At 54.3% G+C, this 24653-nt stretch overlaps 1 protein-coding gene and 1 long non-coding RNA gene across 3 annotated transcripts; one reads left to right on the top strand and one right to left on the bottom strand.

The window, feature by feature from the left end:
• Nucleotides 1-6783: 6783 nt before the first annotated feature.
• On the top strand, nt 6784-12374 carry ATP5MJ (ATP synthase membrane subunit j). Its single transcript, XM_027066729.2, has 4 exons — nt 6784-6915; nt 10275-10398; nt 11534-11557; nt 12198-12374. Exons 2-4 carry the CDS (start codon nt 10275-10277, stop codon nt 12230-12232), a joined length of 183 nt encoding a protein of 60 aa, XP_026922530.1. The 5' UTR covers nt 6784-6915; the 3' UTR covers nt 12233-12374.
• A 1619-nt stretch (nt 12375-13993) lies between these two features.
• Nucleotides 13994-15885, bottom strand: LOC128316139 (uncharacterized). Of its 2 annotated transcripts, none has more exons than XR_008299752.1 (3): nt 15677-15885; nt 14220-15526; nt 13994-14100 (listed from the first exon to the last, which is right to left on the bottom strand). It is a non-coding gene; the product is annotated as an uncharacterized LOC128316139 (long non-coding RNA). The 2 variants fall into 2 exon arrangements; XR_008299751.1 differs by having other exon boundaries at nt 14004-14749; nt 14921-15526.
• Nucleotides 15886-24653: the final 8768 nt, after the last annotated feature.

Genomic DNA, 24653 nt, shown 5'->3' with positions numbered 1-24653 from the left:
GCCAAGAACGCGAAGGCGCGTCCGGGCACGGCGGGAACGCGGCCCCGCCCCACCCCGCCCGGGCCCTCCAATCAGGATGTGCCAGCGCTCGCACGGCGGAACCTCGTGCTGCCGGCCCCGCCCCTCGGCGCCGCGCTAGGCCTGTTGGGAGCACTGGCAGCCCAGCGCCTGCGCTGTCGGCAGCGTCACTCTTCCGCACGTTGGGGAACGCCTGAGCCACTGCGACGGCCCTCGAGTCGGCGAGGTGACTCCCTCGGAGCTGCTCTGCGTTTTAGGGGCCTGGGCCGGGGCATCAGCGGATCCAGGAGGTGCAAGAATTTGGTCTTGACTTGCTCTCCACAGTTCCCTCTGCGGTTACGTCCGCGGCTTGGCGCTCCAGGCCGAGAAGGGCCAGACATTGATGGAGCACCTGCTGTGTGCCAGGCTCGGCGCAGAGCTGCCGGGGTACCACGCTGGGAGACCTCAAGGTGGGAGATGGAAGGCAAACGGGAGGAGGGGGTTGAGTGTATATTGTCCAGGTAAACAGCTGGCTGCTGAACTGGGACACCTTGCACCTTACCTGGGGAACAGAAGTAAGGTCAGGAAAGATTTCTAGGAGAAAGTGACCCCAAAGCGGACATCTGCAGGATAACCAGGAACGAGGCAGGTGAAGAACGACTGCAGAGGGAAGACTCACAGGGAACGTACTCCATGGGCGGAGGCCTGAAGGCACATGCCACTAAGGCCTGAACTGCAGGCCTGGAAGAAGTTCTCTTGGGCCACAACATGACTAAATTCCTCTCCTTCTTTCCTAAACCTGCATCTGGGGTACGGTGTCTTGCACACGGCTAGATGGAAAGAGGTGGCCAGAGGTAAAGATTTGGTGGTCATCAGCAAATGAACGGTGGTTAAGACCCTGAGAACAGCTGAAATGGCCCAGGCTGAGCGCTAGAAGAATGAAGGTGGAGGACAGAACCCTAGGAAACAGCCTGAAAGATGAGGCAGAGGTGGGGGAATCCAGCAAAGATCTACAAAGGCAGGGAGATGGCACGGAGAACAAGAAAAGTGGCATGATTGCCTGCCGGCCATCATTCCATTCTTTTCTCCGGAAAGACACGTGTGAATGAGTAGGTGGAAGACATCAGGAGCGTAGTGCTGACCAACGTTGTGAAGTCGAGTTAAGGACTGGAAAATGCTCAAAGAGTGGCAAATAGAGGTCAGCTTGAGAGCAGTGCCGACAGCGGTCAGACTGGTTGGGGGTTGAGCTCTCCACGTTTCAGGAACAATGAGCCCAGCAAGGTACTGAGCCAGGGGTCCTAAGTCCAAATCCTGATGACACCACTAGTTTATATTTATGAGCTCTGGGCTTCCCGTTCTAACGTTTCCAAACACAGCAGCCTGCAAAAGTTTCCCCTCACCCACGCACTTTTTGGCCATGGGAAAGAACCTGTTTTTCAATAAATAAGAATGTAATCACAAAGTCATTGAGACTTTTCAGACGTTAGTCAGCGTTGATTAAAAAACACTGTAAGTTCATAGTTTATGTGAAGGCTAAAACGTGTTCTAAATCTCCCCAAATGCATCGAAACCACTTGGAAGGACTGAAGCTCACATTTGTGTTTCCTAGTACGTTAGGGTTCCCACACTCTGTCATCCCTTGTCTGTGACACGGTGGATGTTGCTTGGATGTTTCAAGTGGAAGTTGCTTTTTTTTTTTGGAAGAGCGGGCTTGTTCTGTTTTTATCTGACTATAGTCAACGGGCAATGGCGGAGGCGTAGGTGTAGAACACAGCAGTTCAACACTCTATACATTATGCTGTGCTCACCGCTGCTGCAGCTACCATCCGTCACCATGAGGCGCTATTACGGTATCATTGACTCGGTTCCCTATGCGGCGCCTCCCATTCCCATGACTTACTCATTCGATAGCTGGAAGCTTGTATCTCCCGCTCCCCTTTACCCATTTTGCCCAATCCCCCCCTCCCTCTAGCAGCCATCAGTTTGCTCTCTGCATTTATAAGTCAGATGCTGCTTTTTGTTGGTTTCTTCATTTTTTTTTTTTTTAGATTCTACATATAAGTGAAATCATGTATTTGTTTTTCTCAGTCTGAGTTCTTTCACTGAGCATAATACACTTTAGGTCCAGCCACGTTGTTGGAAATGGCACAGTCTCATCCTTTTTAGGGCTGATATTCTGTTGTGTGTATCTTCCTTTTCCTTTTGGCTATCAATGGACGCTTGGTTTGCTTCCATACCTTGGCTGTTGTAAAAATGCCGCAATAAACGTAGGGGTGCAGATATCTTTTTGAATTTGTGGTTTTGGGTTTGGGGGCATCATTACCCAATATTGGAATTATTGGATCATACGGTATGTCTATCTTTAATATTTTGAGGAACCTCCATACTGCTTCCCACAGTGGCCGCACCAATTTACCTTCCCAGCAACAGTGATCAAGCATATTCATTTTTCTCCAAGTGTTTCTGTCACCAATACTTGCTGTTTCTTGTCTTTTTTATTTTAGCCAATTCTAACGGGTGTAAGGTGATTGGAAGTCCTTTTCTATGTTCTTTCGACCTTTTGGGTTGCTATCTCTTTCAGTCCTCTTGAGTTTTGAGGGATTTTTTTTAAGTTTATTTACTTATTTTAAAAGAGACAGAGACAGGGGTGCCTGGGTGGTGCAGTCGGTTAGGCGTCCGACTTCAGCCAGGTCACGATCTCGCGGTCCGTGAGTTCGAGCCCCGCGTCAGGCTCTGGGCTGATGGCTCAGAGCCTGGAGCCTGTTTCCGATTCTGTGTCTCCCTCTCTCTCTGCCCCTCCCCCGTTCATGCTCTGTCTCTGTCTGTCCCAAAAATAAATAAACGTTGAAAAAAAAAATTTTTTTTAAATAAAAAAATAAAAAGAGACAGAGACAGTGTGAGGAGGGGGGGAGCAGAGAGAGAGGATCCCAAGCAGGCTCCATACCATCAGCACACAGCCTGATGTGGGACTCAAACTCATGAGACCGCGAGATCACGACCTGAGCCGAAACCGAGAGTCCGACACTTAACTGACTGAGCCACCCAGGCGCCCCTTGAGTTTTGAGTTTTTAACTACAGTTTAAGGATGCTTCTAACTGCTCTCTTGATGCTTCTTCAGCTTTGAAATTTGGGGGCTCCTGGGTGGCTCAGTCGGTTAAGCGTCCAACTTCGGCTCAGGTCACGATCTCACGGTTCGTGAGTTCGAGCCCCGCGTCGGGCTCTGTGCTGACAGCTCAGAGCCTGGAGCCTGCTTCGGATTCTGTGTCTCCCTCTCTCTCTGCTCTTCCCCTGTTCATGCTCTGTCTCTCTCTGTCTGAAAAATAAATAAAAAATAAAAACATTAAAAAAAAAAAAGAAATTTGTTCTCATTTAATTGCCATTTCCTGACTACTGGTTTAACACTGTGTCATCACAGACTGAATCGCTTTGACCCCTTCATTTGATCAGTAGTTCTTGGTGCTTCATCCTCAGTTAGCCCAGCTCATCTTGCCTTCCTGTCCAGAGTTGAAAGAGACAGCTTGACAGTTCTCAATCGGCTTATAGATATTTAGACCAGGGCGCATAGGAAGTCCCCTGGGCGTTGGTGGAGGTCATATGTGCATTCCCGGAGCAGCCTGAGCTGCGGAGCCAAAGGGAAAACACGCAGGCGAGACGATAACAAATGATTTATGCCATTCAGCAGCACTCTTGACAAAGTGGGAGAAGCTGTGCCCAAAGTACCTGCACGTCTTCTCTGACCTTCTCAGCTACAAAATGCAGCAATTCTGCACTTTGCATAAATCTGCTGAGGTGGCTCTATCTTTAAACATTTTGTTTCCTTTGAAGATGTATTTTTCATAGGGTGTTTTGGATTGGCAACAAAAGACCTGAAAATTCTGTTGATCTCAAGTGGAGTTTGAAGTTCAAAAACTTTGTTGTCTTGAAATAGATTATGATGATACTCATGAGTTTTCCCTAAATGCTTGTTTCCTACCTTTTTATAGTCTAAATCATTCTTTTTCTAGGACAGTGGTTCTCAAACCTGGTCCTTCTCTGAGGACCCCTTTCTACTCTTAAAAATGAAAGAAGACCCTAGAGGACTTTCATTTTTGTGGGTTACATCTACTTTATTAGGGATTACAACTGAGACGTTTTGTTTATCCATTTTTAAGTGACCATAACCTATTTGATGTTAAAGAGAATATTTTTATAAAAAGTCACTCTGTGAGAAGAATGACACTTTTACATTTTTGTAGATCTCTTAATGTCTGCCTTAATGGAACATAGCTGGATTCTCATATCTGTTCTGTATTCATTCTGTTGTGACATCACAAGTCAGCCTCTGGAAAAGTCCAGTGAATACTTGTGAGATAATTCTAGTGAAAAAGACAAATAACATCTTGCCATTGTCACAAAAATAGTTTTGACACCCAGAGGTCCTTGGAAACCCCCAAACCACCCTTTGAGAACCACTACCCTAAAATAGCAAGGTTTCCAAGTTGTGAATGCAGCTTTCACTTGATCCTAAGCGTTTTTTCCCTTCAAAGCAGGACCTCGCTCACTGCTCTTCCTTCCATGGTCCTCATCCCTCCGGCTGAGCTCACTTCCCTTCTGCCTGAGTAATGAACGTTGGTTGTTTGGTTTTTATTCTTTTTTGTAAGGACTGTAGATCTGGTGATCGATCATTCCTTCAGCCTTAGGTTATCCAAAATGTCTTTATTTCACCTTCTTTACTGAAGCCTAAGTTCTATATGCGTAGAATTCTGGATAGGCAATTAAGATCTTCTCATCTTTACTTTTCCATGGTTTTATTTTCTGTGGTATTTATTTTTATATGGTTTTATTTTATTTATTTTCTGTTTATTTCAGAGTGTTGGTCTATTTTCATTTATCAGCCTGCTGGGTTTCTGTGAGGCTTTCTGATTCTTTGGTGTGATTTTTTTTCCCCATCACTTTTGGAAAATTACCTCTTCTAGCTTTTCTGCCCCATCTCACTCTCCTTTCCTCTGAGATGACATACGAGGGGCTTTTCTGCTGTACCCTCTCATCTTCTCTTTGGTCTCCCTGTGCTTCTGAATGGTATCTTCTAATGCAGCTTTCAGTTCAGTATTCTTCAACTGTCTAATCTGCTAAACCTACCCAATTTCTGTCTGGCTTTTTTTCAGGCTGTCCAGGTGGGTTTTTGTTTCTTTTTTAGAATTTCCAGCTTTCTGCTGAGAAAACTTGTTTGTTTCCATTTTTTATGCATTGCCTGGTTTATTTAACCAAGTAATACCCCTTTTGTTGATGAGCTACTGAAAGCTGCAGTAGTTTGCTTTTAGTATTGTTGTTGCACTTGAGTAGAGACAGACCTTTTGTCTACAAGCCATATGAAGAGTGCGACTGCAAAACACGAGCAAAAGGCACTTCCTCCCACGACCTTACCGTAGCCGCACAGATCGAATCCCCAGGGACATTCCGTCATTGCAATAGCTCAGATTTTTGTTCCTTTCTCTTTGCACACCAGCTCTATTCTTTAGTAAAATTGTAAAAGGCTGCCATTATGGACGTTAGGTATCCCAGCATAACCATCTGGAGTGTGTCCAGTTTGTTCTTCATAGGACCAATTTTTATTTGCAGCTTGAGTTTTTATATGAAGTTGCATTATTGTGGACTTGGCTGTCTTGTGATGAATTTTTTTCATAGGTGTTCTGTGTCATACTATCGTTAAAATGAACTGTCGCTATTGTGAGACGGGTTTTAACTGACCTGTTAAAGGTTTCTTTAGAATGGCACTACTTTAGGGACATTCTAGTATTTGCTTCTATTGTTTGGGCCTTGTGGATAATGTACAGATTTAAAAACAAATCTTGTTGCTGATTTGTCCGGTTCTTTCCCTGCACTTTGTTACATCTGGGATACAGTCTAACTCATCTGATTTAATATGCATTCTTTTAAAAATGCCATAACTATTAAACACCTTGTTTACAGACAGATGAAAATAAATTTATTCCAACCCAAAAAAAACAACAACAAGCAGAGTTTTTTTCAAAGCCTGTGTCTTTGAAGTCCAGTGTCTGTTGACTAAAATTGCCATGCACAAGATAGCTGCATAAAAATATACAGAGCAAAACAGTTAATACACAGAGAAATAGCAAGAAAACAGCGGCGGGCACCTTGTTGGTTCAATTGGTTGAGCCTCTACTCTCGATTTCTACTCAGGTCATCAACCCACAGTCGTGAGATGAAACCCTACGTATGGAGCCTGCTTAAGATTCTCCGTCTTCCTCTTCCTCTGCCACTACCCAGCTCTCGCTCTCTCTTTGTCTCTAAAAAAGAAAAAAATAGGGTGCCTGGGTGACTCAGTAGGTTGAGCATCTGACTTCGGCTCTGGTCATGATCTCTGGTTCTTGAGTTCAAGCCCCACATTGGGCTCTGGGCTGACAGCTCAGAGCCTGGGTCGGCTTCGGATTCTGCCTCTTCCTCTCTGACCCTCCCCTGCTCGCTCGCGCGCGCTCGCTCGCTCTCTCTCTCTCTCTCTCAATAAACAAACATTGGGAAAAGAAAGAAAACCAGAGGGGAGACGACTTCTCAGACTTAATACAGCAAATAAAGACGGCCCCTTTTTCAGGTGGACGCACCTTTCAGCTTTGTCCAGGACCCTACACCGGAAGTCCCGCAACGGGACGCGTCCCACCCGTTAATCACCAGGTCGTGACAACACACCCAGGCCCCCTTGGCCAGCCTCTTCCCCTGGCACTCCGCCAGCCGGCCGCACCGGGGCGGCCGCTGGGGGCGCTGTGGCGAGCAGGCACGGCCCGGGAGGCGCTCTGGGCTCGGGGTGCCGCCGCTCCTTCCGCCTTCCCGACGGACCCCGCGCGGCGCTTGCGCACTCGGTGACCTTTCCGCGTCGTTAGCCGTGCGGGTCTAGGCGGCCTGAGCTGGGGGTCGGGGGCCGAGGTGAGTGCGGGGGGCGCGGCCGGCTGCTCGGCGCGGGGTATGGGGGCCCGCGGGGCGCAGGACTGCGGGCGGCAGGTGGGAGTCCCTCCGGGCCCCCGCTGATCTTGGGCTGCAGCCCCCGGCCCAGGAAGGGAGGCGGTCCGCGCGGCCTGGCTGGTTGGGCGAAGTCCCGCCGTCTCCTTCGGCCTGGACGCCTCTCGCGCCCCGCCTGACTGCTTTGACGAAGGGCACTCGGGCGGTGACAGGGTCGGCCACCTGCCCGGGGTCGCGCAGCTGCTGCTGATGGAGCTCCCGCCCAGAGCTTGGTCCCTTCAGTCCTTGTACCTCGGTTCCCTTTGCGACGCGCTGTTCTACAGGTTACTAAGCCGGGGCGCGGCGGCGGGGGGGGGCGGGGGAGGGGTACCACGGGGCCCACAACGGGGTCGCAGGCGATGGTTGCAGTTGTATGGAACTCGGGCCTGTGAATCCCCTTCCGGGCCTCAGCGGGTAGACGTGTCCTGTCTGCCGTGTAAGGTCGGGTAAAAGTTTGCTGATACAGAGTGAGTGCCCTAAAATCCGCACACAGAGCCGGTGATGGGCACGGACAGTGGACTCAGGTGGGAAAAGTGGGGGCCTCACTTTATTAAATATCGGGAACATGACACTTGTCCAGCCTAATACGGCAACCTTGGCCAAAAGGAAAGTCGCGCCGGGGTAGGTAAGTATTTGTAGGATACTGCTCAGTCCGAGATGATTTTAAGTGAGGAGTGCCGGGGGACCAGGACGGTGTGCAGAAAATCAGGGCAACTCAAGTGTCTTCAGCCCCTTCTCCCCTCCTTTGCGCTCAGTTTACTTTGCTGTTTTCCATCTAGATCTTCATCTGGCCTAAGTGAGGGCAGGTCCTTCAGTTCTCAGAATCCCAGTAGCTTAGCACTACTGTCAGCCGGATGTTTGTGGCACTTCCTTCTGCCGCCGTTGTGACCGTGTGCTGAGTCCTCCTTCCACATCAGGCCGGGTCATTTATGGTTCCCCTTGGAGGCCATCCAGAGCCCTATGGGGCTCGTGGACATATCCCTGTTTCACAGGAGAACCTTCTGAAAGGACAACTTTGGGGACTTGCCCCCAAGATTGGGAGCAGAGCAGACGGAGCTGGGATTGGGACCCAGCCGCAGTGGGGGCTGGGATTACCTTCCTTCCCAGTTACTGCTGGGCTCAGGGAGGAGGGGAATGCTGTTGGTCGGCCTGAACTCTTTCCACCTGGGGGTTTTAGAGGCCCCCTCTGGATCCCGTCTGGGTCTTCTCAGGTACCTTCCAAGAGCAGGGTTGTTGCTTTCTTGGATCCTCGTGCTCTGACAGCATCTCAGCCTGAGGACAGACATATCTGCAGGGGTTCCAGGAGGAGGACACAACCGCATCCTTCAGGGTCACACCTGGGTCAGGGGGCAGGGCTGGCTGACCTTTACGACCATGCCTCAGCCTCAATAAGACGGTCCTTGGAGCAGATTCTCCTAGTGATGGGGACTGGGGGCTTGGGTGATTCATAGATCCAGCTGGGTGATCTCCGGCAACTCCCTCTAAGTAGCCACCTGGTAGGGGTCATCTGGTAGGGGTTAGGGAGTGGTGCAAGAGGTAAGTGTGTACGTACTTTGTGAGCGCTGGTAGGTTTGCATGACGCGCTTAGAGTAAAAGCTGGACTCCTCACCACAGCTTCCGTGGCCCCAAACGACCGACCCAGCTCCTCTTCCCTCCCGTGGTCTAGCCACGCCGTTTTATGTAACAGCTCTCGGTACAGGACACCAGACTCTGTTAACACTTGATGCAGAGGAACCTGTCTTCACGAGAGCCCTTGGTGGGTGGGCAGTGTTTTCACCCCCACTTCACAGAGGAAGAAATCGGGGCAGTGAGCAGGAAGGAGGCAGAGCCCGGATTGGGATGTGGGCAGCTGTGGTGGCTTCCCTTCCTCCCCCTTCCGCAAGCCCATCCCGGCCTGGGGTCTTGGCGGACACGCTGCCTCTGCCAAGGACACTTTTCTCCCAGGTATTCGCACTCCTGAGGAGCCAGCTTCTCAGCCCCCAGACAAGGCCTGCTGCCTAGCGCGTGCTCAGGAAATCGCGATCACACCAGAGAACACTGAATCCGAGAAGTGAAATTCTGCGTGGCCCCAGTAGTGATGTGAAGGAGCGATGGACGGGGCTGTGGCCGGGGCGGGGACCAGCAGCCTCACTGATTGAGGCTGGAGGAGCGCTTTCGCGGAAGATGCAAAGTGCTTGGATCTAGTTAGTCCTGACAAGATTTGAAGGACTGTAGTTTAATACACCACTTGAGAGGTTACAGAGCTTAAATGAAAACGCGGGCATCAAGTTTTAGAGTCTGTAGTAAATTGTGTCATCAAAAGCCTTACTTGGACACCTGTACATAAAAGCAAACTTTGTTAAGTTCAGCATTTGATGGCTTTTCTCCATCAAATCCAGCGATGAGGTAAATATTTTCATGCATTAAATAAGTTCGGTCATAATTGCAGCTCTTAGGAAGTAACCACGTCATCTTTCGCTGTCTGCTTTGCAATTGGCGGCAGATTTCGAAGCTGAAACACAAGTGAAACATCGTAACTGTGGTCAATAGCCCCATAAAGTTCACACACACACACACACACACACACAAGTGAAGTGATGGATGTGGTCGTTGACTAGATGGGGGAAATCTTTTCACGGTGTTTATCGAGTCACCACCACGGTGTATGCTGAATGTCTTACAGTTGGAGGGCGCCTGGCTGGCTCTGTCCGTAGAGCATGGGACTTGATCCGGGGTCGTGAGTTCAGGCCCCATGTTGAGGGTGGAGACTGCTTAAAACAAAAATTAAAATGTGTATGTCACAGTTTTAGAAGTCACTTATACCTCACTAGGGCTGAAATTTTTAAAAACAGGAGGTTCTGGGAGCTGATCGGCATGTGCCCACGCTGGGTGTGGGTCTCATGAGGACCCCTGTTCTTTTTCAGCTCTGAATGCCAGCAGTTCTTAACGTGATGATGCAGACACACAAGTTTTTCTATTTAAGGGTTAAAAGAAAGTGGTGTGTGATTTTGGGCACAGCGTTCATGGAGAGTAGCTGTCAGAGAGGGGACATGGGCTGTGCAGGGTGGCACGGTCTGGGGACTCAGGAGCGAGGGGTGGCAGAGCACCAGGGTGGCCTCAGCTGACAGCCCCGAAGGGGGGAGTAGAGCTCCAAGAGCTGCCGAGCGGGGGCCCCATGCGGGGTAGGAATGGCCCCTGTGCGGGAGTTGTAGGAAACGGGGTCAAGTTCAGGAATATGTGGGACCCCCTCAACCAGTTAGCTTTAAAATGACGGTCATGGTAACATTTATCTCTGTGCTTCTTTTCAGATGCTTCAAAGCCTTCTTAAGAATGTTTGGGTCCCCATGAGGCCCTACTATACCCAAGTTTACCAGGAGATTTGGGTAGGAATGGGGCTGATGGGCTCCATCATTTATAAAATCAGGGCTGCTGGTAAGTTTCTGTATGTTCACTCTTTAGCAGTCAGGATGAAAATTCTTTTTAAAAGGAATCACGATTCATGTGAAGGAACTATGGTTCTTACCCAGAAGTGAGCATCAGAGCCCTTTGTTAAAACATGAGGAGTAGGGGCACCTGGGGGTCTCAGTCGGTTGAGCATCCGACTTCGGCTCAGGTCATGATCTTGCGGTTCGTGAGTTCAAGCCCCGCGTCAGGCTCTGTGCTGATGGCTCAGAGCCTGGAGCCTGTTTCAGATTGTGTGTCTCCCTCTCTCTCTGACCCTCCCCTGTTCATGCTCTGTCTCAAAAATAAATAAAAATGTTTTAAAAAACTTAAAACATGAAGAGTGGGGGGGCTGGAGGGCTCAGTCGGTTAAGCGTCCGACTTTGGCTCAGTTCATGATCTCACAGTTCATGAGCTCAAGCCCTGAATTGGCCTCTCTGCTGTCAGCACAGCAGAGCCTACTCGGGACATTGTCATTCTCTCTCTCTCTCTGCAGCACGCTCTCTCTCTTCAAAATAAATAAACTTAAAAAAACATGAAGCGTACATGTCAGCTGTAAGAGACATTTGGGGACAACTGAGAAAATCTGAACAAACCTTGATAACAGGGAATTGTGAGTTTTCTTAGGTGTCACGGTGGTACTTCAAACACATAGGAGATGTCCTTAGTTTTAAGAGATGCGGACTGAAATAGGGGTGGAGTGTCGTGGCGTATCGTGCTTTACTGTACCTTTTCCACTGTTGTGAATGTTTGAACTGTTTTCATAATAGAAACTGAGACGAGGTGACCATTTGGTCCCCAGTGGAACAGAGATGAGCCCCAGTCATGTATTAACAAGCAACTGGTTTAAACTACAGGATTGAGGTTTGGGGGGTGGGGTGTGGGGGGTACAAAGCCCTCCAGATGCTGAAGGGCTGTTTAACTGTCCATGGAGCATCTTGGGTGGAAATTGTGCCGCTTCTTGGCTGTGAGACACCATAGAAACTCCCTATTTTCTGAAAGCTTTCTGAAACAGCTTTACTGAAGCTATGAGCTCTTCAGCCAAATATCGATTTCAACACTAGGTTGACTGAAAACATGTTTCTAAAACACTGATACGACCAATTTTTCTTTCTTTTTATTTCAGATAAAAGAAGTAAAGCTTCGAAAGGTAAGATTTTTGCTTCTTAAAATGGATGGGGAATTAAAAACCCCATCGTGCCTTTTCAGATCAAGGCATATCTGTTCTGCGGTGTGTGCTTATCAGTACATAAGGTACAGGGGGATCACGTTGAAACGTGAAGTTCCTCTTACAGTCAGAGTGTTAAAAACCACTGCCCACCCCCTTGGACCAAGTAAGACTTCTGGGGGTAATGGAAAGCCAGAGGTAGCCAGTGCCGCCAGCAGGGAAGCACAGGTTAGCTGTGCGAGCTCGCTGCCCTGTGAGCTGTGTTTTGAAAGAAAGCATCACATAAGTTTATGCCCAAGTGTCGGACATTTCACTCTATTTCCCAAATGACAGTGAAACCAGTCGTGTGAGTCCTCACAAACCCAGGGCTGGCTCGTGACACCTCTGGGGAGAAGACACTTCCTGCCCCTCTGTCCTGTGCCACAGGTTTGTTCCGTGTGCACAAACTGATTACACGAACCCGTAAACGTGTCAGACGCTCCGTGTAGAAGTGACCCTCCAGACTTGTCCATAGTGTTGAAAACTGCCATTTACAGACTTGTCAGTAAGGTACGGAATAGACCATCTTCTGTGTGTCCCTTTCTTCCTCACTTACAGTCACACTGTGCTTCTCTTTTAAAAGCTTCGAGTCCTGCCCCCGCCCACGGTCACCATTAGCCAACTTTCCTCGGAGCACACGTGAGACTGACCATCTGGCTGTAAATCCCGGCAGCTCTGTTAGATGGGGGCGTGGAGCACCACCGTACGCATGTAGACGTGTTGTTTCCTTTGTGGCGTGAATAAATGGAACTGTGAGGTGTGCCTGTGCCCGTGTCCCCTTGTCCGCCTCCCCGGTGAGCCGTCCCGTCCTCGATCGCCACAGGAGTCGGGGTTAGGCCGAGGCCCTCACCCCTGTGATGTCCAGTAAACAGTTGTGAAACAGATGATTCTGCCACTTAACTCTCGTGACCTCGCCGAGCCCGTGTTTTCCCCTTTGGGGACCGTACGTCAGTTCCAACGGATCCGTGAAGACAGCGGCGGGGGGTGGGGGGGCATTAGTGACACTGTAAAGTGCCAGCGCCTGGGGGGCTTGGTCCTTAGGCATTCAACCTCAGCTCGGGTCGTGATCTCACAATTCGTGAGCTCCAGCCCCGCTTCTCTCTCCCCTCCCCTCCCCTGCCCCACTCTCTCTCCCCTCATTCGCTTGCAGGTGCACTTGCTCACCCTCTCAAAAAAAAAAAAGACAACTGTAAAACACTGTACAATTAAGGTAGGAGATCTTGTAGTGGGTGAAAAGTATAAGCTCCGAGAGACTTTATCAGGAAGTCCCTGGTAAGGCAAAGTACATAGTACTTAAAAACTGACATGATTCCAGCTCAGGGTCCTGGGATCAAGCCCCGTGTCGGGCTCTGCCTGCCTGACTGATAATTTCTCCCAGTTTGGCTAATATCAAATAAATATTGCATGCTATTTGTCTCCATTTAAGGCAGTCACCAAACTGCGAGAATTGTGCCTTTTTCTCTTTTTTTTTTTTTTTTGAGAGCACAAGCTGGGGAGGGGGGAGAGAGAATCATAAGCAGGCTCCATGTTCAGCACAGAGCCGGACGAGAGGCTCAATCCCATGGCACTGGGATCATGACCTGAGCCAAAATCAAGAGTCAGACAGCCGGGTGCCCCCCAGAATGACACTTTTATAAAGGATTCTAAAGCAGTAAGGGTAGAGGGGTCTAATTTGAAATGTGGTGCTCTGCAGGCCAGCAGGGGTCTCACTGTGGAATAGAGACTGGCCCAGGTCCCGTCGCCAGCGGTCTTTCCTCATAAGGACAGAGACCGTCCCAGGTTTCGTGTGTGTCTCCAGCACATAGGGTCAGGTCTGGCCACGGTCGGCGCCTGACAAGTGACCGCCACTTGCTGCAGGGATTCCCAGCTAGATTTCTCCTATCATATAGATGGGGATGACGCCTGCCCTCAGCGTCGCTGCCCACCTCACAGTGGTATCCGCGCTGGGGCCAGGGTCAGGACCAGAACTGGGAGGAGACCCCGGTGTTCCTGATCCCGTTGGTCTGGGCAGGAGCCTGAGAACTTGAACTTCTCATCATCTGCCCAGAGGTGCTGCTGCCCGGGGACCACGTTTTGAAAAGCTCTAATTCAAAGAACCGCACCCACGGGGCCCTTACCCTCAGCGCTCCCCCGCGCCCCCGGTGGGGCCCCCAGACGCCAGCCCTGTGCTGTGCAGCTTAGCTCATGCGGTCAGAAGAAGCAAACGAGGTGGAGCCCCAGCCCCGTTTTGAGGCAGTGAGAGCCAGAGGTCACCTCGCCGGGGCTGGGGCTGGGACTCCGAATCTGCACTTGCCCAGGGAGGGAGAGGCACGGGACCCGGGGAACCGGCCCCGGAGCTGACCGGGGCTGCAGCGCCGGCCCCAGGGGCGCACTTCCCCCCCCCCACACACACCCCGTTACCACCTGTGGGTCCTTTAGTTCTGGGTAAATGAGTGTTATGCCAAAGGTGCACGTGATCCACCGGGAGCCCGCTGCCCGCACCACTGCTGCAGAGTGGGGTTTGGGACCGTGGGTGGGCTGCCTGCTGCAGCGGGCAGTTCATACTTAGTGACACAGTGAGGCAGGTGGGAGGACGTCAAAGGTGAATACCCCCTCCCCCGCTTACCCCCAGACGCTGCCGAGGAGCAGCGGTGCCTCTCAAAGTGGAGCAAAGCGACCTTCGTGCCAGGCCAAGTGGTTTCCTGTCCCTAAAACCCTCAGCGGAGGCATTGTGTTTCGTGGTGGGGAGAAGTAGGCTTTGTTGCTGGCCCAGAACCCATTGAGAGTTTGGACAGTCCCTCCACGCTTTGGGAACAGGCGGGTGTCCCAAGGCGGCCAGCAGGTGGAGCTAGAGCGTGCCGCCAGCAGGCTGTCCCGCAGCTCCCGGTGGGTGACGCGCCGGCCCTGCGCCGGGCGCCCGGGGAGCACGAGGAAGGCGGCTGCCGACGCAGCGGGGCCCCGCGACCTCACCCGTGGGAGGGAGCAGCCGGTTTCCACAAGAAACGAGGCTTCTTCTCCTAAACCTACACGTTCTCCCGTCCCGGCTCAGTGCCGTGCCGCTCACGGTGACCGGCGAGTAACCTCAGGCAGAGGGAAGAAAACACAGGTCTGGGCATCTGAAGGTGGAACTTCAAACGCCACCCTGTCACTCGGCCTCTGGGAGGAGACACGTGTCTCTTGTTGCCATCCCAGGGGTACGTGAGCCCCGGCGGGACACCGTGGAGGACGTGGTTCCTGCCGCCCTCCGTGGGGTCGCGTCTCTAAAGCCGGCGGGGTCCCGAGTCCCCAGGTGCCAGCCCCCCGTCCGTCTGCCCCGCACTCACTCACCTCCGCGAGCTCGTACTATTTCCCGTTTGGCGGACGGAGTGGGGGTCCTGACGATCAGGCTGCACTAGAGGGTAATTAGCTGGCTAGCGAACAAGCTACCTGATTGGCAGAGCCAGTCGGACCATCTGCTTCCGAGTCAGGGTGGAGAGAGCATGCGCACACCGCCCCTCTCCCCCTGGCCTGTAGCGCCTAGAGAAGAGAGCCCGGCGCTGGGCAGCCCGCGCACTGGTGGGCGTCTGCGTTACAGGTGCCGCTGGAGGTCAGGCCCGGCGTCACCAGCCAGCTCTGGCCTAGATCCTTATTCACGTGACCCTCGCAAAAAGGCATTCCCGGTACTACTCGGGAGATTGGAACGTGGGCCGGATGCTCAGCGGCACCAAAGAACCCATTTCATCAGCTTACTTTGTTCCAGTGCTGGTGTTGTGGTCATCGAAGGAGATGTCCTTGGTGCAGACGAGCAGATGTGGGTGAAGATACGGAGCGGGGGCGACGTGACCGCTCGGGTTTACCTTCATACGTCAGCAAACACCAGCGACCTGAACAGACGGGAGCGAGGGCGCAGCCCAGATGAGACGGCCGGCGTGTGTTCACGCTCGCTCGCGATGCCTGGGAGGAGGCCATTACGTTATTCTCTCTGCCTTCAAACCCGTGTGACCTTCTCCCAATGAACATTTCTCTTTTTACCTTTGTTTTAGGTTTATATTTATTTTGGGAGAGAAAGCAAGAATGGGTGGCGGAAAGGCGGGGGGACAGGACCCGAAGCAGACTCCGCGCCGTGTACGGCGTGCGTCCCCGTACCGGAGATCATCCCGGTAGGTTGGATTCGGGTCCCCGTTGGTGCCACCGTTCATCACTTGGGTGTGTGGCCTCAAGCAAACTCCTTAACTTCTCTGGCTCTTGGCTTCCCTGCCTCTCAAGTGAAGTAATTGAACTCAAGGGCCTCCAGAGCATCTCAGCTCTATAATTCTGTAACGAACCTTAAAGTCGTGATCTGAAAAGCAAAACAAAACAAAACACCGAGCCATGAAACAAGTGTCGGACGATGGATGATACGTTGCAGATTTCCGTGAAGGGCCCTACGTTGGCTCTTTCCGCCTGGTGCCCAACACAGGACCAGGCGTCAGCTGTTGGCACTCCGATGTTTTTGTAAATGTAATCTGACGGCGATGCCAGTAAAAAAGATTTTTCTAGTTCTTGGTAAAACAGAATAGGGGATATCTCTGGTTAACCGATATATGGATATATGAACGGTTACTCAGAAAGAATGAGGAGGCTGTGGGGGAAGGGGCTCTCCATCAAGGTCTCCCAAGGTGTGCTTGGGGGGACGGGGATGGTGCACCCACCCTGCTTCGGAGGGGCCGTGGGGCCTGCGCCCTCTGGTGGACAGACCGTGAGCACGCACCAGACCGCGTGAACACTCCCAAGTCACGCAAGAGGGAAAAACCAGTTTAAACCCAGCGTGACCCAAATGTATGTGACCTTGAGGCCCATTAACCCTGGAACACACTTCGGGGGTGCTGGTCATCACCAGGTGTCGTTCCGAAACCTCTCTGCTGTGCAAGCCCTGAGCACCCTTACCCTGCAGAAGGCTGTTTCCCAGCCCACTTTGGGGCCCCAGGGTGTCTCCACCACACGTTTCGCAAGCACCCTGCCCTCATCGCTACTAAGCTCTTTCGATCATTCACATGCTCCTTGGTAGGTGACACAAGAATTTCAAGGACCATTCCATTCCCGGCTAGAGGGGTCTGGGGAGGACCCAGAAGGGGTGGACGCTGTCACTGCCCCGCAGAGCCCTGGAACCCACTCCCAGCCCCCGAGCCTGTGTCCGAGGACTGGCCCAGGAGGAGCCAGGACTGCTGAGAGTTGGTGTCCCGAGCACGGCCACGGACCACTGCCCAAGACACGTGCTTAGGCCGGGCTGTCGTCCCCACGAGAGGCTCAGAGGCGGTGCCCCCGGGCACTTCCGCGTCCACCCCCCAGTCTCCCCTGGAGCCGTGCCCAGTAAGCCCCGCGTGAATCCCCCCCTGGAGTCAGCTCACGACAACCTGTCCTAAGATTCCAGACACCTTTCCGGTGAGCGTGCGGGGCCATGCAGGGGCTGCGCTGAGGTCCGGCGTGCAGGACGGGGGGCAGGGCTGCCGCACCGCCACGCGCCCTCCCCCTGTCCTGGCGTCACCTTCCTCCGCCGACTGGACCTCCCAAACCTGAGTCTGGGGAGCATCCAGATGGGCCTGCGCTGTCCAGGAGACTGGCGGGAGGCCCGCTGCCTTCCCCGAACCACAAAGGGACCACTGTGGGGACAGCCAGGTGCACAGAGACGCTGCCTGTCCCCGCAGGCTCAGGTTCTCACCGCGGTGGACAATGGTGGGACTCAGTGTAGACACCGCTATTGAGGTGCAGGCTTTCTCCCTTTTGAAAAGGGGCAGAGAGGAGCCTTGTGTTTGCATCTCCTCTCTGGCCTGGAAACCAGGTGGCTTTTCCAGGGAAACCAGCACCTGTGGCCTCGAGTGCACCCCCCTAGGGAGCCTGAGTGGCTCCGAAGTCCACCCCGTGTGCCGAGGCGCCGCCGGTCACAGACCCTCTGCCATGTCATTGACCCGGGCAGGGTCCCCTGGTCCCTGATTTCCCCATCCCTGCCATCCCTGCCGAGGCCCCCTCTCAGAGGACGGCTGTCCCCAGGCCGCGGGCACTGCCCACCCCACCTTCAGGAAGAAAGCCAGGGTTCTGCCGAGCACCACGAGGCCAGTCTCTGGAGGGAGAGTTGATTCACTTGTGCCCAGTAAGGCTGCTGTTTCCTTCTGAAAGGAGTTGCGGGTGCGGTGAATTTGCGAATCAAGTCCTGAGATGCCTTCAGCCAGAGCAACGGTTCTCAAAGTGGGGCCCGGGGGGGGGGGGGGGGGGCTGCAGCAGCATCTGGGAACTGGTCCGAAGTGCAGATTCTCAGCACCACCCTAGACTTGCTGCGTCAGACACTCCGGTGGGGCCCATGACCTAGGGGACCCTAATCACATTCAAGTTCAAGACCCACTGACCTGGAGGGTCCTACCTTTAAAGGAAGCCTGGAGCAGAGCCTTCTGAGGACTGTGAATCAGACGTGGACTGACACAAGTTCCTAATACAAGGCATGATCCTTCAGAGAGAAGCCCCTCCGGACCAGCGTCTGGATGTCACAAGGAAGTCAGGCCACAGAGCAGGGCTGCATACCAGAAAGCTTGCCTCCCTTCCCTTCCCTGGCCCACCCTGCCTACCCAGCCCCTGATTATGGCCGGGAGCGGTCAAGGAGCCCCACCCCGCCAGTGCCCGGGGGTCTCAGTTGATCTGGTGGCCTTAGGCTCCATTTCTGGGATACCTGGAGGGAGGAGGCCTGGGCCAGGGCCATCTGCCCCTCGTGTGTCCAGCTTGTCCCCTGCCTTCTCTCCCTGAACTGAACATTGAGATGGGCATCCGAGGTCCCGCCTTCCCACCTGGGGCCATCCCCTCCCTCCAGGAGACCGACTCTATCTATCCCCTAATCCCCAGTTTGTGGTCAGTTGTACAATGTCAACAAAGGGGGTGCTAATATCAGCCACTGACCAGAACACCCCTGTGCCCCTCCCACCTCAGCTGACCCCGAGGTCACCGGGCCCCTTCCACAGATGGGTCACTTTCTTCTGGAGCCGGGCCTCTCTCCACCCCTCCCCACCTGCCCACCCAACAGCCAGGTCCTGCAAGCCCAGCATGTGAACCAGTGTGAGCTGACCTGTTTACCAGAAGGTGGACACTTGACCAATACTAGACTCCTAGCACAGACCTACTCATGTTGTGCAGGTGACAGCCCCTGATTCCACTCTGCCCCTCCTCACTTCCTGTAAACTGAGGCAGGCCGGAAGGAGAGTGGACTCCAGTAGGCACAGATGTCCATCCTACGATGTTCTCACTCGGTTTGCCCATTCATGTTGGCCCAGGCAGGATAGAGGATCCCCAGGGAGCCCAAAGGAGACAGTGGGGGCCCTGGGCCTCCCGGAACCCAGATCAAGGGCTCTCTGCATCCCTCAGGGCCTCCAGCCTGTCTGTGCCCCACTCCTCTCCCTCCTCCTGGTCTGGGCCCCTATGATGCCCTAATGCCCTAAGGCACCTTCCTCCCTTTGCGGTCCAAATACCTGAGGGGGACAGCCGATCAGCCCAGCCCATCTTTTTGCACCAGACTGTAGGTCCTGGCCAGCGGGGACTATAGGGCCAATTTTCCCTCACAATGGCTCGGGCCTTTCACCCCATCACTGAAACCTTGTCTGCATTAAAAAATTTTAATTTGGAGGCGGGGGCACCTGGGTGGCTCAGTCAAGCATTCAGCTTTTGATTTGGGCTCAGGTCAGATCTCACGGTACAGGAGATCGAGCCCCACACAGGGCCCTGCGCCGGCAGCAGGGAGACTGCTTGGGATTGTTTCTCTCTGCCCTACCCCATCCCTGCCCACATTCTCTGTCTCTCTCTCTCTCAAAATAAATAAATAAACTTTAATAAAATAATAAAAATAACATTTTGATTTGGAAAGCCTCCAAGTTTGTGAAATTGTATTCACGTTCTAAAGGTTGGCACATCACGGTATGTGAGCCCAGCAACCTTGGCCTGAAAGTCCAGGTTTGGGGGCAGCTGCCGAGGCTGTGCACTGCCTGGGTGCCCCTTTCCTCCCAGGACCCCAAGTCCGTCTCTGTTCTCTCAAGGTCAAGAGTGGACAGGCCGCTCAGCTCGCTGCCCAGTCGAGGAGCTGCTGTTCCGCCTCTGCTGCTTCCTCCGGGAAGGCCGAGGGCCGCCCCCAGGATGCTCGTTCTCAGGGTGAACTCGGGGTCCGGGAGACAGCCACACCCAGCTTCTCCTTGACCACCGAGGGGGTGGTTAATAAACGCCTGGACTGGTGGTGGGAACGTCTTTCTTCCAGGAAATTAGTTCAGGAGAGCTTGGTGGCCCAGATCAAGTGGCCTGTTAAAGAGTAACTTACACCCCATATTACATCCGAGTCCCGGGAGTAAATATCCAGGGGAAGTGTTTATTTTAACAGGTGAACAAAGCATCCTTTGTCAACCGGCTCTGCCAGCGCCAGGCTCTCCTTTGGTCGGAACTGGCTGGTGCCGTCCCCTGGGAACGTGCAGCCTGGCGGTGGACCAGTAAACCACTTTTCCGGGTGGGTTTATGCTGCACGGGTCTTAGCTCGTTGGAGCACCGATCGATGGGGCTGTGAGCACCCCCTCCAGGCGGCCCTGAGGGAACTGGGCCGCCCTCTCCAACCTCCCCAGGGCAGGGTGGAGTGGGATCTGTCTCCACATGTGGTTTCCCTCCCCGTGAAATAAAGGGAGCGCCTTTCAGAGTCGGCTATGGCAGCACCCTGTCTGTCCCACCCTTTCTGGGGTGTCACCGTGTCCTTCAGATCCTCCTGGAGGCAATGCCATAGGTCTCCCTGCTCTGAGTGCTCCCTCCACCGCACCTCCACATCTCCAGGGACGTTTGCTAACATACACCTTTTCTGGGCCCCAGCCTAGATGACTCAATTAAATTCCTGGGAGTGAGTCTGGCACTTGTCACTTTAGAAAAGAGGTGGGGGCGGGGCGGGGGGCCGCACCTGGGTGGCTCAGTCAGTTAAGCATTTGACTCTTGGTTTCGGCTCGGGTCATGATCTCGTGGTTTGTGGGATTGAGCCCCACGTCGGGCTCCAAGCTGACGGTGTAGAGCCTGCTTGGGATTCTCTCTCTGTCTCTCTGTCTCTCTCCCCTTACCCACTCGTGCTCGCTCGAGTTCTCTTTGTCTCTCTCAAAATAAATAAACTTAGAAAACAATTTTTTTAAAAAAAAGAAAAAAGTGGGCACTCCTTGGGTTGATTCAAAATGTGGGGAGAGAGGGTCTGGATACAGCATAAATGAAACAAGCTGGGCGTGAGTTGGTGGTTGACATGGGGACACGGAAGCTCATTAGAAATCCTGTTAGAAAAGTTTGACCCGGGGGGCGCCTGGGTGGCTCAGTCGGTTAAGCGTCCGACTTCGGCTCAGGTCACGATCTCGCGGTCTTTGAGTTCGAGCCCCGCATCGGGCTCTGGGCTGATGGCTCAGAGCCTGGAGCCTGCTTCCGATTCTGTGTCTCCCTCTCTCTCTGCCCCTCCCCCGTTCATGCTGTGTCTCTCTCTGTCTCAAAAATAAATAAACGTTAAAAAAAAAAATTTTTTTTTTAAAAAGAAAAGTTTGACCCGGAAGATACTAGTGACATGTGACATAATGAAAGCTTCCTAAATGCTCCAGGAGAGACTGTGCTCTGCCACCAGGTCCAGGACGCCACACGTGAGCCTGTGGGGTCTGACGGGCCCAGATCTGACGGGCCCAGAGCGGCTGGCTCAGAAAGCAAGGGGGCGCTCGCGTGGCTCCTGCCACAGCCGGCGGCCTTTCCACCCTGAGTGCGGTATGATCCAGGCAGCAGCCACGGGAGGCAGGGGCTGCACGGGCCACGACAGACACCAGCAGGATCAGAGGCAGCTTTCCGCGAGCTCGAGGGCCCGGGGTGTGCAGGAGGCCCGGGACCTGCAGACCGAAAACTAGGACACCTGCCCCTGGGACCCCTGGGTCAGGGTGGGGCCCTTTAGCATCTCGGGGGCACCAGGGGTGTCACAGCCCCGCCGCCAAGTACTCTGTGCAGCTGCTGGCACCATGAACGCACCCCAACTGCACCCTGAGTGTCTCCGCCCGCCCCACCCTTCGGGACCGCCCTGTCCTCTGCCAGCCAGATGCCTGGGAGGTGGGTCAGCCGAGGCAGGCCCATCGGGGAGCACGGGGCAAGGCCCCCGACCTGGCAGGGGCCCCTGAGTTTGGGGAGGCTGGGTGACAGGCCAGCAGTGAATCAGAGGAAAGAGGGTGTGGCAGCCCGGAGGCCGCTTCCTCTTCCTGGTGCTTCTCCTCTCCCTCGGGAAGCCTGCCCTAATTAGCACCTTGGCTGGCTAGGCCTTCACGGAAAGGCTGCAGGTCACGGCCTCGGCGCCCCCAGGTGGCCTGGCCTTTCCTGGCATGTGCCTCACTTACCCTGACCCAAGTTTCGGGGGGTGGGGGCCCGGCGGAGGCCACCCAGAGCTGGGGTCCAGGTGAGACTTGACACTGTGCCGTGTGGGCAGCTGGCCCTACCTCTGCACCTGGGACCACCCGGCATGGAAGGGAGAAGGACCCAGGACTCAGACGCTCGGGAATCAGGAGCCTGGACGAGGGGGACAGTGGGCGGACAGCGCCTCAGCATCACGTCTCAATTGCAGCTGGGATCACCGAGATGGGATTCCGGAGGCCCTGATTCTCCCCCTCTGGCACCTGGGCTGTGGCCTTCCCCCCTCATCACAGTCCCCCCCCCCCAGCCCGTCACCTGCCACTCCTCTTTTTTTGTGCCTCAGGCTCACCAATAACGCTGGGCAAGTCAGGCAACCTCTCTGAGCCTCAGCTTCCTCATCCATAAAATGGGTGTGAGGATCCCCGGTGTGGCCATCCGCTCCCTGCAGCTGTGGGTCCCACGAGGCAGTTATGGGTCACAGGGCATCTCTCCCCACAGACAGGGCAGATCTCCAAGGTTTGGTTCGCTCGAGGGAAAAGGCAATTGATGCGATCGGAGTTTAAACGCACACAGAGACACGAAACTCAAGCTCTGTGTTTATACAGGCACATGCTCTTACGTAAGTAACACAAGGAAAGAGTCTGATGGAAAGTTCGCCAAAACCAAGCTTTGAGCACAGTGGGGGCAAGACCAAAGGGGATTAATCAAGATGGATTTGGGTCTCATTGATTTTAATTTTTACAAGACTGTTCGAGAACTGCCGTCTGATTTCAGGTGAATAAGACACAATGGCACGTCTAAGATGCGCCCTTCTTGCAAGGGCGTGGGGAGAGCTAACATGGCCCCTCCCTCCTCCCCTGCTCCTCTCGCCTCCTCAGGACCTGCGGCCCCCATCCGGGTCAACGATTCACTCAACAAGCACACAGCAACACTTCCTCCATGCCAGCCTCCGGCCCGACTCTGGCTCAGAGGCGGTTCTGAGGTGGGCCTGGCCCAGAGAGGGACCAGACCCCCAGATCTGATTCCCTTCACCCAGAGGGTCACACCAAGGCCTGGGCGAAATCGTGTGTGTCAGCCCCGGTGGAATGCAGTCCCCAGGAGGGCACCAGGAAAAACAAGTCAGGTCCCTGGAGGTCACACCCACTGCCTGGTGACCGTGGGGCTCTGGGAGGCCCTGCTGCCCAAAGATGGGCAGCAGCATCGTATCTGTGATGTCAGGACCTGGAGAGCTGATGGGCAAGGAGCTGGGGGTGGGGAAGGGCTCAGAACGGCCCCAGGACAGGGCAGGCGAGAGGGATGTGGGCGACGAGCCGGGGACCCCAGGGCTGGGGGAGGCCCCTGGCGGACAGTGGGGCTCCAGTGCCCAGGCCAGGAGCTGAGACCCAGAAGTGGGTCCTGGCTGAGGTCTGACCAGAAAAAGAAAGTGCAGGAACTTGACCGAGGTCCCAAGAACCCAGCAATCATGGGCTGAGGCCACACAGATGCTTCCAGGAGTCACGGCGAACATTCGGGCACCTGGGAGTCCTTCTGACAGGCCTGGGGGAGGCGTGGCTCGCCATCAACGGGGAGCATGGGAACAGAAAGAAAGCCAATGCGGACCCCATCACCACCCTGTGAGGCCCTGCTGCGTGCCAGCCCCTGTGCCGAGCTCCGAGCTCGGGGCCTCCTCAGGACCCCAGCCAAGAAGGGGTGGCCCCTTCGAGCCAGGCCAGGTTGGCCTCCCTCCCAGGCGGACCTTCTGTTCCACCCCAGCTCTGCGATCGTGGCCAGTGTTCACACGGCGAGGCACACGTCACCTCAGTCAATCCTCACCGCAGCTCATGAGGCAGGGTGGTCATCATCCATTCTTCCGATGAGGAACTGAGGCTCAGAGAGGGTGAGCAACCTGTCCGAGGGCACACAGCTCATACTCAGAACCCAGATTCAGACCCGGGCAGTCTGAAGCCAGCTCTTAGCACGAAGCTGTGCCACTCACCCCAAAGCAGTATGGGAAAGGCTGGTCTCAGCCCTAGACCCGACCGCAGACCCGCTGGTCACCTCTGACCTCCCAGCCCCTGACCCCTGCCTGCCTGACTCTGTTTCCCACAAGGCAGTGGGGTGAACTGGAGAGAAGAGAGGCTTCTGCTGCCCGACGACACCAGGTTCAAATCAGATTCAGCACTAGAGTAATTGTGGATTTTTCCCCCGAGCCTCAGTTCCTAACCTGTAAAATGGGGTCGCGATGTCCACAGCAGCAGCCCGTAGTGAGACTGCATGAGAATGAACGTGGTGACCTGTGGGCTGTGGGGAGGGGCTCAGCCCTAAAAGCAGGGCCGCGGAAACACAGGGTACACCAGCCCAGATGCACCGCCAGCTGTGCGCGGCCTGCCCGACCGAACCCGGGGAGCACCCGGGCATCACAGCAGCCCAGCCCTTGTCCCTCCCACCCAGAGAAGCAAGAGCCTCGGCAGTGCCAGGGGCTCAGTCCCCGTGGCCACCGTGACCTGAGCCCAGGCCCCTGCCCCTCCAGGGTTGTGCAGAAAACACCAGCATTTTTGGTCAACCTTAGGCTGGGAGGGGCTGGGTGCAGCGTCTCTGCCCTCCTGTGTCCGAGGGGAGGTTGATTAAAGCCTTTCCGTCCTCGTCTTGCTGACACTGATGCATTGCGATGGGATGTGTCACCTCCCCCTCCATGAACCTGGCTCAT

Source organism: Acinonyx jubatus, chromosome B3, assembly GCF_027475565.1.
Source record: "Acinonyx jubatus isolate Ajub_Pintada_27869175 chromosome B3, VMU_Ajub_asm_v1.0, whole genome shotgun sequence".
NCBI lineage: Eukaryota > Metazoa > Chordata > Mammalia > Carnivora > Felidae > Acinonyx > Acinonyx jubatus.
This window is presented reverse-complemented; position numbering and strand designations above follow the sequence as displayed.